Genomic DNA, 17,089 nt, shown 5'->3' with positions numbered 1-17,089 from the left:
AGTCCTGAGATTCCACCATTGTTGAAGCTGTGCTAAATCAGATGCAGTCAAAGGTCAATTTTTTTTTGTTGTTTTCTAGCCATGAAATGACATTAGTATCAGACACATTTTTGGACAGACAGCTTCTCAATTTTAGATATACTTGTTCAGCGCTCTTGTCAGATATCCTGCATATGACCTTCCTGAGCATCTTGTGCAGGTCGGCATGACTTTCTATATTACCTTTCCATGTCCAGATATTAGTTCCTATTTCCATAGTGTCATCATTTCTATGAGGATGACCGAACACATTGGTCATTACCTGATTTTGGGTAAATACTTGACTGCTGAATCGCCGTTTAGTCAGCTGAACGGTTCATTTTCTTGGTTTCTAGCTGTCCTCCTACATTCTCTGCTGGTGTCTGGTGAAAAACAGAATACCTGTACCAAATGCCAGGACTTGAGATTTCTCAGTTGAGTGCATATGAGGTGTTTATTAATTAATTGTTTGCCATTGACAGATTTTTGAAGAGCTAAGCGATGCCACAACCAACTGATCAGATCAAAGCTCTGCTACATCCAGTTGTGAATGGTGGTGGACAATTAAATAACTAACCAGAGCAGGAGGATCCACAAATTCCTCTATGCTCAATGATGGGAGAGCCCAGCACCTCAGTGCAAGAGACAAGGCTGAAGCATTTGCAACCATCTTCAGACAGAAGAAGTGCCGATTGAATGGTCCATCTCAGCTCCTCCTGAGGTCCCCAGCATTACAGATACAAGTCTTCACCCAATGCAATCCACTCTGTGATATCAAGAAACTGTTGAAGGCACTGGATACTGCAAAGGCTATAGGCCCTGACAATATTCTGGCAATAGTACTGAAGACTTGTGCTCCAGAACTGGCCGCATCCCTAGCCAAGCTGTTCCAAATGTTGGGATGTGAGCGTTGTTGGCAAGGCCGTGAAAAAATGAAAAAAAAATCTGTAGTTTATTGGCATTTTAACCACCTGTTACATTCTTTAGAACTGGGTGAATATGCTTTGCATCAAACTTATAACTTTAAATGAAACTTGGGCCAGAAGTTTCTGGCCCCTCCTGCCGGTGGGATCTTCTTGTCTTGGCGAAGTGAATGGAAGTTTGAATGGCTTGTCACATTCGCTGCAGTGTGAGCCGCCATGCCGGACTGGAAAATTCCAGCCTTTGTTCTCTAAATCCTTCTGTGACAAAATGTTAGATATTTGAAATGTGCCAGCAGGTGACATTCAGGTTGTAGTTCTTCATCATCATCTTTGTAATTTGGAAGCATCCCATCATATGCTGTTAAAGACTAAAGGTGATATAATGCACAGGAGAATATAATATATAATTTAGAAGACTGACTCTTAATTTTTAAGACATTGGGCTGCATTTTACGTACGCCCACTGGGTGTGTTTTTGGTGGGGGCGGGGGCATGTAAAATAGGGCAGGTGCCCACCCCACTACCTTCTCAGCCACACCTGAGCTCACCCCATAATATGGGTAGTGGGTGTGTGCTGAAATTGGCAGCCCGCCCACCATATTTAAATAGATGATCATGGGTCAATTCAGCTTGTTACCAAGCCAACTGACCCAATAGCATGCTGCCCACACCATAAAATGTTTGCTGTGGGCAGTCAGTCAGGAGTGGGCAGCCTGATTTTTAAAAAATAAGTTCTTCAAAGGCCAGGAAGCAAGAGGGTGTTCTGCCCTTTGCCGATTACGGACTACCCCCCACCTTCTTTGTACTTGCCACAGCCTTAAACCCACTCCCTGCCCTCTCCCTGACCTGCCCAAACCCTCCCTTCTCAAGACCTTGGACTTGCCTGTTTCTGGGGATCCTGGACCTTCCCCTCTTGTAGTCCCAGCAGCGCTCACAAACGCGCTTTTGGCATTGTCGGGTCTAATGCAGTTGTTGGCCAATTAGATTGGCCGGCAGCTTCTGAGGATGGGACTTGTGCCTTGGTGAGGGGCAGAAGTCCCACTCAACCCTTGTTTAGCCAGCCCACAGCACATTATGGCTGCAGGATGGGATGGTATGGAGCGAGTCAACTTTCCATCTGGGGGAGGTGAGCCATCTGCATTTAATTCGATTTCAGCTTCCTGTTGGAGACAGGCTGGGTAGCAGGAGTCCTTGTAAATGGGAGGGAGGGCCTGATGACCCAACATCCTCTCGCTGCCATGGGATATTTCCAACATCAGGGTCCTAAATGGGTGTGGTGGCCCACTGGGTGACAGTGGGCATTAGGGCATTAAAACCCAACTCTCCCAACACAGTAAATAAAAAAAAACTTACCTCACCTTTGACGGCATCTCAGCAAGAAAGCACACTCGAATCCTGCAGCCTCAGCAGTGGTCACCCCTATTGGTGATGCTGCTGAAGCTGCCAAGCTGCCAGCCTTCAATAGTACAGCAGTTCTAGTGGTGGACTCTTAATTGGTCATCGCTGGTATATGCAACCCACATAGGATGATGCCCCACTTACAGTCTGCGCAGTGGGACTACCTACCTTTTAATTAAAAACAGCTTTGATTTCTCTACTCTGCTTGCTTTGCTGCTCCCGCCAGTTGACACACCAGAACTGACCTCCATGCCTCTCAGCCAATGTACCCTCTTGGCTGTCCTGCTTGTTTGGCAAAGGCAAACTGAAAAGGGAGAGTTTAGTAGTGTGACTGAAATCATGGCTGTAAAAATTATTTTGAAGATTTTGTTTTAAAAGAGAGACTGAAGGATTGAATTCCAGTGAATAGTGTCCAGATATTTGAGGTTCTTGATGCTCTTCTACAAATGTTACTGTATTGGGTTGGTGTAATGGGGTGATGTCTGTTGGGTACAATAAGGAAAGAGGGGTAAATAGTTGTATGAATTTAAAGAGGTAAAGTGGGACAAGACCCTGGTGGGATTTGAAGGCATGCAATAAAAGATTAATAGGCTTATTTTAAGTGAAATGGCAGAACTGCTGAATAGTATTTACCTTTGAGTAGGTTGAGCCTGAAGTATGTGTATCAGTGCTGTCAGCCATGGTGAAACGTTCATGGTTTAGACCATCCCACCAATGGCTGGATGGATGTTTCAATAGAAATGATGATGGGAGCAAAATAGAGATGATTTCTGAGTTTTTAATTATATTCATCTTTTCCCCCCTCATAGTATCTACCTACAGTGCTGCTTATTCATGAATTGAGCAAGCATGAAGGAGCTTGGACAATCATTCCCATAATACCACAGTAAGTATCCCATCGAAAACAGATAGAATCCATGAAAAATTGAATTGTTTCTGTTTATGGATAAGAGACATATGGTCAGAAGGATAGTGATGCTCACTACTGATGTCGGGTTTAAGTGTGCGTTAACATGGCTATTTTGTTTTGGAAGAATATAAATTAAATAATTAAGAATCAGCTGATCCACAGTGTATCCCAAATGTATTTGTCGGAATTAATTTTTAAAATATGGATCAACGTTCTATCCATATATGTTTGTCACCTGCAACCCAATACAAGCATACATCATGGAGTAAAGTAAACAAGACCTGCAATTTGCAGAAAGTACAATCTGTTCTATTTAATGAACAGTAATTTGAGTTTTGAAAAGGCAGCTAGAATTTGAGTTCCCACTGGGAAGCTGGCTGAGACACTCTTTGTTGATACTTAAAATGTAAGCTCCTTTAATTTATGAGTAACAATGAATTGAAGAAGGTTGCAAATATGAAGTTGAACTAATCACATTTGAATTTCAAGTGTCAATTTTTAAGGGATTCAAATCTTTCATATTGATGCACTTACTGAAAATTGCACACCGACATATATACAAAATATACTATCTATGTAAGATCAAAAATGATAATCTTTTTCAAGAGTAAGAAATAGCCATTTTTATCAAAATAAATAAACCTCTGGTGGGAATGTATGCTTTTAAAGTAGGTAACTCTCGGATGCGATTTTGTAAATGTTAGTGAAAAAATAACAACCGATTGTGAGACTGACTAGACTAGTATGTATGATGAAAGATTCAAATCCAGCTGTGGAGTGAGCAACTTTAGTAGAAAATGACTCAATGGCAAGAAAATTCTATGTTACTTGCTGGGCAATGTATGCTTCAGGCAATAATGGCTGTCCCGATTTGCCTTTAACAGTGATTTGAACAATTCTCATTTGTCTGAATTTGGTTGTCATAACAATAAAAATTAGATTCCTATAATGTAAAAAAAAAAATGATAGAATGCATTTTATTCATCAAGTGATTTAAAACTTAGCCAATATTTGCTACCTGCACCTAACATTTCAAAATTTGGTGTTGATGTCCGGAAGGTTATAACTGATCTCGAAAATAATTTACACAATTAAAACGTTAATAAATAGCCATAAATTTATGTGTAAGTACAGAATGTCTCCCAAAGCATCACTTAACTAAAATAAAAACAGAAAATGCTGGAAAAACTCAGCATGTCTGGCAGCATCTGTGGAGAGCATCACTTAAGTAACCTTTGTTATGGAATCGTGCCAGATTTTCAAAGGACCGTGGAGTTGGGACCCGATGCGGGCAGGAATTAAAAATTGCAGTCCCGGAGGTTGTCTCGTGATCCTGACACTTCCAGGACATTGTTGTATTTTCAAAGGACCAGCGAGAGTGGGGGTCATCGGGAAAAATAGCCGCTGACAATTAATGGCCCCTTGAGCTTGCATGCAGCTCACTGAGCATATTCGATTGAGGCATTCAAGAGGGCATTTAAATAGAAACAAAGTGCAGGGTTATGGGGAAAAGGCAGGAGATTGGAACTAAGTTAAAATGCTCAGAGAGCCAATGCAGACACGGTGGGCTGAATGGCCTTTTTTTGCACCATGACAACTCTGTGATTCTGTTAAGGGGCCTGACAGTTTGGGTTTGGTATTTTCACAATTTTTCGAGCAAGTCCAAACTGTCTTTTGCACGTTAGTGCATAGCTGTCAGGTTCACCCCGGGGACCAAGTCATTTTCTCTGCAGTTGTTTTGAGATGGAATCTGAGGGGCCAGCTAGCATTGACATGAGAGCCGCACCAAACCTTGGAGTCCACTGTTGCTTTCGACCCCCTGGCCTTCCGAGGAGCTGCCTGCTCTAATCGGCAAGTCATTGGCAGCCCTCAACATGGCTGTTGCCTGCCTTTGCTGCTGGCGCTAATCAGAGAGCTTCCGCCTCCAGGAGGTGGTCTCCACCTCTAATTGGGTGCTTAGCTCTTGGCCAGTTCAGCCATTTAACTTTAAAATGAATGTTAGGAACATAGGAAGTAAGAGCAGGAGTAGGCCATGGCTGATCCTCTATCTCAACACCATTTTCCTGCGCTATCCCCATAATTACTTGATTTTTTTACCATCTAGAAATCTATCGATCTCTGCCTTGCACATGCTGAGTCACTGAGCCTCCATAACCTTCTGGGGCAGAGACTTCTAAAGATTTACTATGCACTGAGTGAGTAAAGAAATTCCTCCTCAGCTCAGTCCTAAATGGCCTACTCTTATTCTGAGACTGTGTCCCCTGGTTCTAGCGACTCCCACCAACTAGTGGAAATGTCCTCCTGACATCTACCTTGTCAAGCCGTGTTAAGAATTTTATATGTTTCAATGAGATTGCCTCTCATTCTTCTAAACTCTAGAGAATATAGGCCCATTCTCCTTAATCTCGCATCCTAAGACAACCCAGGGATCAGTCTGGTGAAGCTTTGTTGCTCTCTCCATGACAGGTATATCCTTCCTTGGGTAAGGAGACCAAAACCAAACGCAACACTCCAGGTGCAGTCTCACCAAGGCTCCAACAATTGCAACAAGATATCTTTACTCTTGTACCCGAATCCTTTTGTAACAAAGGCCAGCATACCATTTGCCTTCCTAATTGCTTGCTGCACCTGCATGTTAGCTTTCAGTGACTCATGAATAAGGACATCCAGGTCCTTTTGGACATCAACACTTGCCACTCTTTCACCATTTAAGGAATACCCTGCATTTCTGTTTTTCCTACTAAGGGGGATAACTTCACATTTTTTCACATTATATTCCTTCTGTCTTGTTCTTGCCCACTTACTGTAGTGTCTGTCTAAATCCGCAAGAAACCGCTTTGCATCCTCCTCACAACTCACATTCCCGCCTAGCTTTTGTGTCATCAGCAAACTTGGAAATATTGCACTTGGACTGTGCATCCAAATCATTGATATAGATTGGGAATAGCTAGGGCCCAAGCACTGATCCTTGGGGTAACCCACTAGTCATAGTCTGCCAAACTAAGAATGACCTGTTTATTCCTACTCTTTGTTTTCTGTCTGTTAACCAATTCCCAAACCATGCCAGTATATTAGCCCCAATCCATGTGCTCTAACTTTGTTCACTAACCTCTTGTACAGGACCTTTTATTGAAGTCTCCTGGAAATCCAAATACACCATATTCACTGGTTCCCCCTTACTCCAACAGCTTTATCAAACCTGATTTCCCTTTCATAAATCCATGTTAACTCTGTTCAATCAGATCATTATTTTCTAAAGGTCCAGTTATCACATCATCTATAATCAATTATAGCAATTTCCATGCCACTGATGTTAGGGTAATAGGTCTCTAGTGTCCCATTTTCTCTCTCCCTCCTTTCTTAAACGTGGGGTTACATTTGCTACCTTCCAATCTACAGAAACCATTCCAGAATCTATCAAATTTTGGAAGATGACCACCAATGCATCCACTGATGCGATAGCCATGCAGCTTGACCAGAGCTGGGGCCTGGAATTCATTGGGTGTCATGTTCTCGACCTCGCATTGAAAATCTGCCCTCTTAAATCAGAAATTCAAACTCAAGCTACTGGTTAATCATGATCTCGATAATATCAACACATCTTATGTTGTAACATTGGCCCGTAGTTTTCTCTCCTAATAATGGTGAGGTCAATGGCACTCGCTGTAATTTATGTATCAACACTACAGCAAATTCAGGTGAAGATAAATGAAAGTTAAATGCAGCAATTCAAGTGTTGCTGTCCAAGGGGTGCTGCTCTGTTAGCTTCATGAAAACAGCATCTTGTTCAAAAAACTGAAATACCTGGAAAAACTCAGCAGGTCTGGCAGCATCGGCGGAGAAGAACAAAGTTGACATTTCGAGTCCTCATGACCCCTTCAACAGAACTAAGTAAAAATAGGAGAGGGGTGAAATATAAGCTGGTTTAAGGTGGGGGGGGTTGGGGGAGAGAAGTTCGGGGGTTGGTTGTAGGGACAAGCAAGCAGTGATAAGAGCAGTTAATCAAAAGATGTCACAGACAAAAGATCAAAGAGGTGTTGAAGGTGGTGATATTATCTAAAAGAATGTGCTAATTAAGAATGGATGGCAGGACAAGCAAGGTACAGATAGCTCTAGTGGGGGTGGGGTGAAATAAGACTAAAAGGGCATAAAAGGTATAGATTTAAAAATAATGGAAATAGGTGGGAAAAGAAAAATCTATATAAATTATTGGAAAAAACAAAAAGGAGGGGGAAGAAACGGAAAGGTGGTGCGGATGGAGGAGGGAGTTCAAGATCTAAAGTTGTTGAACTCAATATTCAGTCTGGAAGGCTGTAAAGTGCCTAGTTGGAAGATGAGGTACTTTTCCTCCAGTTTGCGTTGAGCTTCACTGGAGCAATGCAGCAAGCCAAGGACAGACATGTGGGCAAGAGAGCAGGGTGGAGTGTTAAAATGGCAAGTGACAGGGAGGTCTGGGTCATTCTTGCGGACATTCTGCCTCATTGTTCAAATGCTGTGAAAGTGCTGTACTTGTGTAGTAGATACAAACTAATCTCACAGAGAAATTTTATACTAAAGTAATTTCAAGCCTAAATATCCTTTTAACCACTTGATAAATGCTGATGACTGTCAGGAAACCTTTCAGGCACTGAAAATGGCCTGTTGCAAGTATAGAGTCTCATTTCCTGTAGGTTTTAATTGTTACTGGAGATTATAAAACTATAAAATTAAATGTTTTAATACTTTTTTATTATGTTTTCTCTCCGGTAATGTCAGAAGTTTCTCCAAATGCCCTCAATGTTTATGTGGCACGTATGATAGAAATGTTGTGTGGGGTATGATCTTATAAATACTTATGGAATTAATAGGCAGTTAATCTGTTTTTGGCATTGGTTGGGGAAGGATTGTTGGCAGAGGCAATAGAAAACCTTCCTGTCCCTCAAAAAGCTTCATGTTCAACTGAAAGACCTTCAATCTAATGTAAGTGATGTTGCTTCCAACAAAACAGCACTCGTTCTTAATTGCTATGGTGTGTGAACCTAGATTATAGCTTCACATCCTGGAATGATGATTGAGACGAACAAAGTGTTTGGTAGGAAGGCTTATTACAGGCTACATTTCACTTTATGTTTCTATTGTTACAAAACCTGAAAAGGCATTGGAACAATTGAATGGTTGAAGCTGAATACCTGCTGTAAAATAAATATGTGGAAAATTTCTAGTTCATAAGCGCTTAAATTGTCTGTCATTTTTTTCAATCTCTGTCAGCAGAACAAATAAATAAACTAAAAATACAGCACATCTACAGCCTTCTTTTTCTGTGAAGTATGGGCAGTTCAGTTTGATAGTTGGCATCAATAATATTATATAAAGACAAAAGTGGGGTTACATTTATGCATTATGCTGGTCAGCATCCCAAAGCACATCCAGGGTCTCCTTAGGCCTTAGTTTCCCATTTCTCTTTTAGGGGTTACTGTGCATTTTCACTATTTCCTGCTTTCTTCTAGATTTCTAACATTCCTGTTTACTTTTTTTTATCTGCTCTGATACTTTAAAATGTACCACTTTCTTAAGCTTGGACATTTTACTGAGCTGCAGTAATCTGTAAGTTAAATATATCTTATGAAAAAGGAAAGAAACACCTTGAAGATAAAGTATTTCTGTTTTTCATAGGGGTTTGTTCTGACCATCATTTTATAGCATAAGCTATTTTGTTGTGATTCTAACTACAATGCATCCTTGTAGTCTAGTAATTTAGCAATAGAATAAAGGCTTGGATTTTGAAGTCACTGGCAAATGAACAGTGATTACTGTTCATTATGTAGGCACCCACAGACTTAAGAGCTTTTGAGTGGCAACTTACAGTCTTTGGGCATCAGATACAATGTAGAATCCTTTACAGGGATTCTGGGATTTATGAGAACAGGACCAACAATAGTGTATTACTTCAGTTGACCAGTCCGCACTGAAATATATGCAGGAATTGTAAGTTAGAAAGTTTTATTCAATGTGAAGTCATGGTCGGCGTGTAAAATAAATAGACAGGAAGAAAGATGGGATTGAAAGTAAGAGAGATTAAAGAGATAAAGTAAAAGCAAAAAGGTATATATTTTTTAAATGTCTCCAACAATAATTAAAATCACAAAAAAATTAGACTCCACACTTATACAAGCTTATTTATTTTCAGAACCAGAGAGGTTATTTGCTAGTTATTAAGACTTATAAGACTGTTAAACATTCATTTATACTTGAATGGCCTAGGCCTAACTTTTTCCAGCATGTTTACTGGATGTTTTGTGGGTAAGTACATCCACTTAAAGTCCTTTATGTGTTTTAATGCCAAGTCTCTTGCTGAGCTAGTGAAGCTTACATAGAATAGAACTACATAGAACATAGCACAGAAATAGGCCATTGGGTCCAACTAATCCATACCATGCTTCACTCGTCTCATCTTTCCTCATCTAACTATATTAGTATGACCCTTTACACCTCATTTGCTGACCTAGCTTCTCCTTAAATACCACTTCCTGTGGTAGCAAGTTCTATATTTTCACCATTTTCTTGTTAAAGAAGGTTATTCTGAATTCCCTTTTAATTTTTTTGTTAATGTTTTGATGTCCTCTAGTTGTTTTCTTTCACTTTTTATACAAAACATCTTTATTGTCTATAAAAATACCAAAGCAAAGTAAGCACTATTAGAAACTATAATGTTATGAACTCAATTCAGCATTTTAATTCTTCCCAAGAGTTTCCTTATACAAGAATCTTGAAGGTTCATTCACTACTTCTTTAGCGACCAACCTACAAGGTATGCCACAGCCCTCCAGAATTCACTTCACTTCCGTGTTCTAGCTATTCTCCAAGATAATATTTTACGGGATTCTTCCATTAACTTTTTGGCTAAGCAACTCCCCAACTTTTATTTAATCACTCAAGACTGTGGTTGCCTCAGCTCTTTGTTCTGGTTGCCGGCAGATACCAACTACCTTCAGACAGCTTCCAATCTAACTCTGCTGACTGCTTTCTGCCACAAGGCTCTGTGAAGACCACTGTAGATTTCTTTCTCTAGTTGCAAACTAGGCAAATCTTCCAGTTGCTTTTTCCCTCATGAAATCCAACTGAGCTTGAGCACTTCCTGCATTCCATGAGGTGAACGATAAAGTTAGTATTTTCTCTGCTTAAAGTGCAGGCATGACTAACAATAATTTCCTTTTGGCTTTCTCAATCCAGTGAGATGCAGTCGACACCAAAACAAAACTGCCTGCTTTCTGAGCATAGACCTAGTTAATAAACAAAAGAACCTTATACCCCCTTAGCCCATCTCTATGATAATGTAGCATGCTTGGGATAGTATGAAACTGAAATATAACCAGATTATTTTACCTTCAGCACAACTCTTTGATTCTGTAATCCATATGAAATATTTATATCTCTAATGGATGTAATTGCCCTCTCTCCAGATGCAATTTGTATTTGGTATTCTTGCAGATTGTCCTGATGAGTACAAGACGAAAAGCATCGACAAGCAAAAAAAGTCTCTTTATTCAGCAATACTCAAATCCTGTACTGCCAATGTATATCAGCTTCCTTTATTGAGATAACAAAATACCTGACTGTACCAAGAGGGCCAGAGATTGGTCATCCATGATTCAAGCCCTCTCCCTTCTAAGTCTGACCTCATTAAACAAACATTTTGAACTGTAATGACCACAGGTCTATTTGAATTGGACTGGTCTTGGAACTGAAGCAGAGCTAGCTTGGAAACTTTGAGAAGGCAGGTGGGTATTTGCTGACAGTCAGAACAAAGAGCTGAGGCAGCTACAGGGTTGCTTATCAGTTTCTCATTAGACATTTCCATTTAGCATACATTTAACACTCCACTAAGTTATATTATAAAACATAAATTATGAACTTAAGTTCCACAACACTGTAGAATATTTTACTTTCTTGTTTTGTGTTATTTGATAACTTAATTTTATTGTTCCTCTTTTTTTTCCTAATAGTTTTTGATCTCTCTCTGTCTTTTTGTATTCTCCCTTGTCTTGCCCTCCACTGCTGCTCACGCACTAAATGTTTTTCTTACCTTCAATTTTCCCCTCTGTTGTTATTCACCTGTGATGTTTTCATTAGTATTTAGTTGGTTCTTGTTTTTTTAACAGAATAATGTTTTTCCTGAGCTCTGTTGAAGACCATTTCCCATTACAGCTCTACATTGTGTGTTAATAATGTTGTCCATTTAACTTTCACAAATTCTATTCTCAGTCCATCAAAATAATTTTTCCTCCAATCTATTACCTTGGTCTTTGTAGTGCTTATGTCTTCTCAATTATTATCTCAAACCTTCTTATATCATGGTCACAATTGCCTAGATGTCCCCTTACTTTTATTTCTTTCATTTGCTTTGGCTCATTCCCCAATATCAACATCAGTAGTGAATCCTCCCCTGTCAGGCTTCTTATATACTGAATTAGAAAGGAACCCCGTACTCATTGCTGACAACCCATTCTTTAAACCCCTTTACTGACCTCTTCTAGTCAACTAATTTTGGGGTAATTGAAATCCACTGTCATGATCCCAGCTGATGTTAATACTGCACAAGTAAGATCTCAGAGTGAAACCTGGCTTGATAGATGCTAACTGTTTATTGTTTAGAAATCGTGGAGGAAAGTTACTGAAAAAATTCACAGGAGTCTGCTGATGAACTTTTAACACACAGAATGAAATATTTATTAAACAAGAAAAATGAACTATATTACACTGGAGAAAAAATTGGAAAGATCTCGATACAAACACAGGAAACTGATTTAAACTCACACTATTCCTTTTACCCCAGCAATATCTTTACAGACATATACAAATTCAGACAAATAAAACAATTTACAATATATATTGTCAGGGACATATGATAATTTTCAATCTGTTGTAGTGTGTGTGTGTGTGTGTGTGTGTGTGTGTGTGTGTGTGTGTGTGTGTGTGTGTGTGTGTGTGTGTGTGTGTGTGTGTGTGTGTGTGTGTGTGTGTGTGTGTGTGTGTGTGTGTGTGTGTGTGTGTGTGTGTGTGTGTGTGTGTGTGTGTGTGTGTGTGTGTGTGTGTGTGTGTGTGTGTGTTCAAAGTGGAAAATATGTATAAAGGAGAAAAGGCTATGTGTAAGGGAAGGCCTTTTTAAGATCTAAATGTTTCTCTCTAGTTACTGCAAATAGCCTCCAGCATCTAAGCCTCAAGCTGCTGTCTATAAGGAACCAAAGCTGAGAAAAATTCACTTTGAATTTGAGGTTGACACCCTCTGTGTACTATACTGCAGGGCTCCACCAGACCGGTCCAGGCATCGGAACCTCATTTTCAGCATCCCAATGGATTGCTCCACCAAGGTGTGAGTTGCAGCATGATCCTCGTTATGTCTTCGCTCTGTTGCAGTCTGAAGCTGCCGTCATCAGCCTCATCCTCTGCTGGTAGCCCTTTGTCCCGTGGGAGCCAACCCTGCAGCCTCTGTGGACCCTTGAAGATGATAGGGATCTGTGACCGACTGAGAATGTAGGGGTCGTGGACAATCTCTGGAAAACATGCGCAGACCTGCAGAGTGCGTTTGTGGTGGTCGTACACCATTTGTACATTCAGCGAATGGGAGCCATTGTAGTTGACATAGTTGACCCCTTGTTGCGACACAGATCTGAGCGCCACATGAGTGCAGTTGATGGCACCCTGCACCTGTGGGAAACCCGAGATCTGGGCAAATCCAATTGCTCTTGCATCCTGGCTTTCTTGGTCCTGGGCGGAATACACAATGTTGTGTGCCCCCTTGAAGATGGCTTCTGTGATCTGATGGATGCATTTATGGCTGAAGGCTTGTGAAATCCCACAGAGGTCACCTGTGGAGCCCTGAAAGGAGCCACTGGCACAAAAATTGAGCGCACGATCACTTTCACAGCCACTGGCAGTGGATGCCATCCATGTCTGCATGGTGCCAAATCCTGCATTAGTTGGCATATGTGATTGAACAGTTTCCTAGCCATGCATAGTCTTCGACAACACTTGTTGTCAGTCATCTGTAGGAATGAAAGGCAGCGTCTATAGACACTGGGTCTAGCTAGACACTGACCAATACGGCTCATTGTGGCTCTTCAGCAGTGTGTGCGGGAGCCCTATCTGCCCCTTCTTCCAGAGGGTGCTGCTCCTTCCTCTGTGCAGCCGGTGCCTCCATCTCTTCTCCGTCATCTCCACTCTCTGTATGCCACGAGGTATACAACTAGTTCACCAGGCTCCATGCTCCTGATGTACTCCTCCTGCAGGATGAAAGAGAGAGTCTCATGGGTTAGCTTGGGTATACTAATAACCTCTCTTGGTTAAGTCTGAAGGCCCCTTAATGCATCTGGGAGCGTGCTGGCCACCGCTTGGATGGCTAGAGTTTAGTGAGTTGCATGGCTGACCAAAACCCCAATCACCTCTGCCCAATTCCACCTGACCAATTGGCAGCAGCTTTGCCCATTGGACTGCATGCTGTGCTCTCACCTCAGATGCAGGAATTCTCCTAACCTGCGCTGCAAGACTGCACTGTTAGCCTGAACCATGGTGGAGACTGGTCCAAACCGGGATGAAGACATTGCAAGGGGCTGTGAGCGCCTCCACCAGTGACTGCTCCATGACCAGCTTTAGCAAGGAGATTGTACAATGTGCCCATTCGTCCAACTGTTCTGCAGTCCACTAAAACGCTCATGACTTTGCAGTCCGTGCCCAAGGGGTGAAAAGCTCTGGAGCACTTGGTGGCACGTGCATGCCTCTGCGTTGCTTGAGGGGCAGATAAGCTAGACGCCCGACTCCACGCATGTCAACGTGGTTGTGTCTGAACAGTCTCAACTGCAGAGGAATGGTTACTTTATATAAGGTTTCCCTAATGCACGGCCGCTTTCCTCTCCCGCCCCACCCCTCATGTGCTTGTATACTATCTTTAACTGCAGGGCATGCCTCCAACACGCCTCAACCTTGAAGTCCAACAGGTGATCTGGGCGATCGTAGCGCAACGTTACCATGTGCTCACTGCTGAGTTCCCCTCAAAGTGCAGGTCGCTAAGTGCACACCTTATATATGCTGCTGTGAAACACATCGGCATGCAATCATGCTGATGTGGGCGGACGATCCAGCGGGGGAGGATACTGCTGGCGGACTGGCCTTATAATGATATGCTGACGTATTACAGTGAGTTTCCCAAAGACTGATGGCGGGAAACGTGGCCTGCCATCGACGGGCTGAGTGGACAATTGCAAACTAGTTTCACGACGTTGTGAAACCCATGTTTGGCCTTCTTGCCATATTGTCTGCTCATGTGCCAAGCACGCCTGACAGCAGCGGGCATGGACGATTCTGCCCATGTCTCCATAATCTCAACTGTATAGGTTCATCGCAATGTTTTGTTTTTTGTGGAGAACAAAACTTTATTGTGACTCTATAGTTGTTATCTGATACAATGCAAGTTACAAGCAGAGAGGTAATGATGGATTCCACAGTACAGTAGCATCTTCTAAATTTCTACCAGTCTCTCCCCATCTCCTCCATTCCATTAACATACATAGCATCAAGAGAGAGTCTGGTAATATTTAGACTAATGCATGTTGAAGTTATCTTTTCACTGGTTAATGAAAAAGTTGAGGGGGAAAAAATTAAGCCTAACAGCTTCATAGTCTCAGCATTTTTTTGTGTGTGTGCACAATGGAAAGGTGACAGTCAAACTTTGCCTTCAATTTCCCTGTTGTATTATAGATGTCAGCTGGCTCAATTGGGAAGCAGATAATGCCAGTCAGTGCCCAATTTCACGGCAGCAGACAATAAGTGTGTTTGCAACACCCTGCTCTCCTGCTAATAAACACCTGCACAAATTTCCCATTCTTGCTGTGACCAAGTGACCAGGCATCCTGACTTCTGATTACCAGGCCTAAGCTTCTAGACTTAAAAGGATTCATAAATGTTTATTATTGAAAGTGCTTTTTAAATGTATTTTTAAGGGGGAGAGCAAAATTATGATGTAAAAGTGAACTGGATATTCAGTTGCTTTCCCTTTGTAAGGTTAGGTGTCAGGTTGTTGGCTGATGATCACACAATATTAAACTCCATTCAAAACTGCTGTGATTATGAAACCGCCTATGCCAGTCTGTTTCCATTGTCTTGTTTGTTACCCTTCCCCTTCCTTCTGTTGCTTGGGTACCTTTTCTTCCCTCATTTCTCCCTGTTGCCTGTTTGTTTTCTACCTGCTCTCAATGATGCCGTTCTGTTGATCTCTTTCCAGTTTCGATCTGAGCATTTTTATTCTTTCTGTGTGGCTCATCCAAGCTTTCCAAAGCTGTGGTTGTGATTTTCTACCTTGTTTGTGCAGTTTCCGAGCCATGTGTTTCATTCTTGGTATTTGTGTATTTGCCAGCCAAACATAATAATTTAATTGCAGGTGCCTTTTACTGCATGGAAAATTATATAAATAGTATTAATATTAATAATATTAATATTAATTATATAAATAGTATGCTCTTGTAGTTGATTTTGTTCAACAAACGACAGAAGGTATTTTTGACTGCAAAATATTGGAAATGAGAAGCAACAATAAATTGCATTTATACAGCACCTATACCTTAAGAAAAAACATCCCAAGGTGTTTTACAGACGTTTGATCTGATAAGCGTTGACACTGGCCAAGAAAGGAGAGAACAGAGTGAGTATGGTAGGGCCTGAAAATAATGACCTCTGTGGTTGCAGTGTTTCATTCGCCCAGATTGCAGCTCATCCAGGTTTGAATGTTGGAAGAACAGGTTGACAACACAGAGCCAGTGGAGAGGACAGGAGAGGTGGGGGACTAAATTCAATAGCCCCAAAAACAAGTACATAGATTGCGATGCACATTTAACTCACGCCCTTTGACTACAATGAGACAACGGCCCGTAACTTCCAAGCTTCGGGCAGTGTATCGGGTTGGGAGGTGGGGGGGATACCCCAGAGAATCGCTGGGGAACCTCCTGGAAGTCCCAGGTAAGGTAACATGGCAATTGTTTGGAAAGTTGAAACTTTCTTTGGGCTATTGCCCTGCACTGGGAACCATCTGATAATGCGATTTAAATCGCAAACTTCCAGCTGTCATACAGCCATAGTTACCCAGAAAAAAACACTTATAGCTTTTGGGTAACTACTGTACTGACCCCCCATGGGACTCCCCCCATCCATCCACCTCCCACGGGACTCCCCCATGCCCCCCCACCCAAGCCAACCTGGCCCCTGGCCCAACCCCACCTCCACCTGCCGGCCCCGCCTGACCCACAACCCCTCCACCCGCCACAGCCAGTGTAAAAAAGTCTTACTTACCTTCAACTGAGCTGCCCTCGACTATAGGCCTTGGGAACTCACTGCACTGGAATACTGGAATGATCTTGCCCAGCTTGAATTGAAAGGTCAGGCGCGACAAGAGTAGCCTCATTTTATGATGAGAAGCTAGGAGCAGACTGGCAATCCAACTCCATTGCCACTCCACTGGAAGTACTGGGCCAAAAGGTTTGTGCTGCCTACAGTTGTCAGTAACACTGTTCTAGCGAGTGCTAACCACTGTTCATTGGTTGGGTACACAGGCAGGAGGCCAACAACAGTTAAAGCTTGCCTACATAGGAACTAGGAGCAGGAGTAGGCCACTCGGCCCTTCAAGGCTGCCCTGCCATTCAATAAGATTGTGGCTGATCAGATTATAACTTCCCACCTGCCCCTGATAACATTTCACCACTTTGTTAATCAAGAATCTATCTAGCTCTGCCTTAAAAATATCCAATGACCCTCTGAGAAAAAAAATTCCCCTCATCTCTGTCTTAAATGAGCGCCCCCTTATTTTTGAATTGTGCAC

The 17,089-nt window shown here is 41.9% G+C and overlaps 1 protein-coding gene across 2 annotated transcripts in view; it reads left to right on the top strand.

Moving 5' to 3' along the window:
* The window catches only part of b3glcta (beta 3-glucosyltransferase a), a 234,110-nt gene that overhangs the window by 83,158 nt on the left and 133,863 nt on the right, over positions 1-17,089 (top strand). For both annotated transcript variants that reach the window (XM_041198585.1, XM_041198586.1), the window contains one exon: positions 3,149-3,225. In XM_041198585.1, coding sequence (XP_041054519.1) covers positions 3,149-3,225 — 77 coding nt within the window. The remainder of the gene's footprint in view (positions 1-3,148; positions 3,226-17,089) is intronic.

Source organism: Carcharodon carcharias, chromosome 11 (genome assembly GCF_017639515.1).
Source record: "Carcharodon carcharias isolate sCarCar2 chromosome 11, sCarCar2.pri, whole genome shotgun sequence".
Classification (NCBI taxonomy): Eukaryota; Metazoa; Chordata; class Chondrichthyes; order Lamniformes; family Lamnidae; genus Carcharodon; species Carcharodon carcharias.
This window is presented reverse-complemented; position numbering and strand designations above follow the sequence as displayed.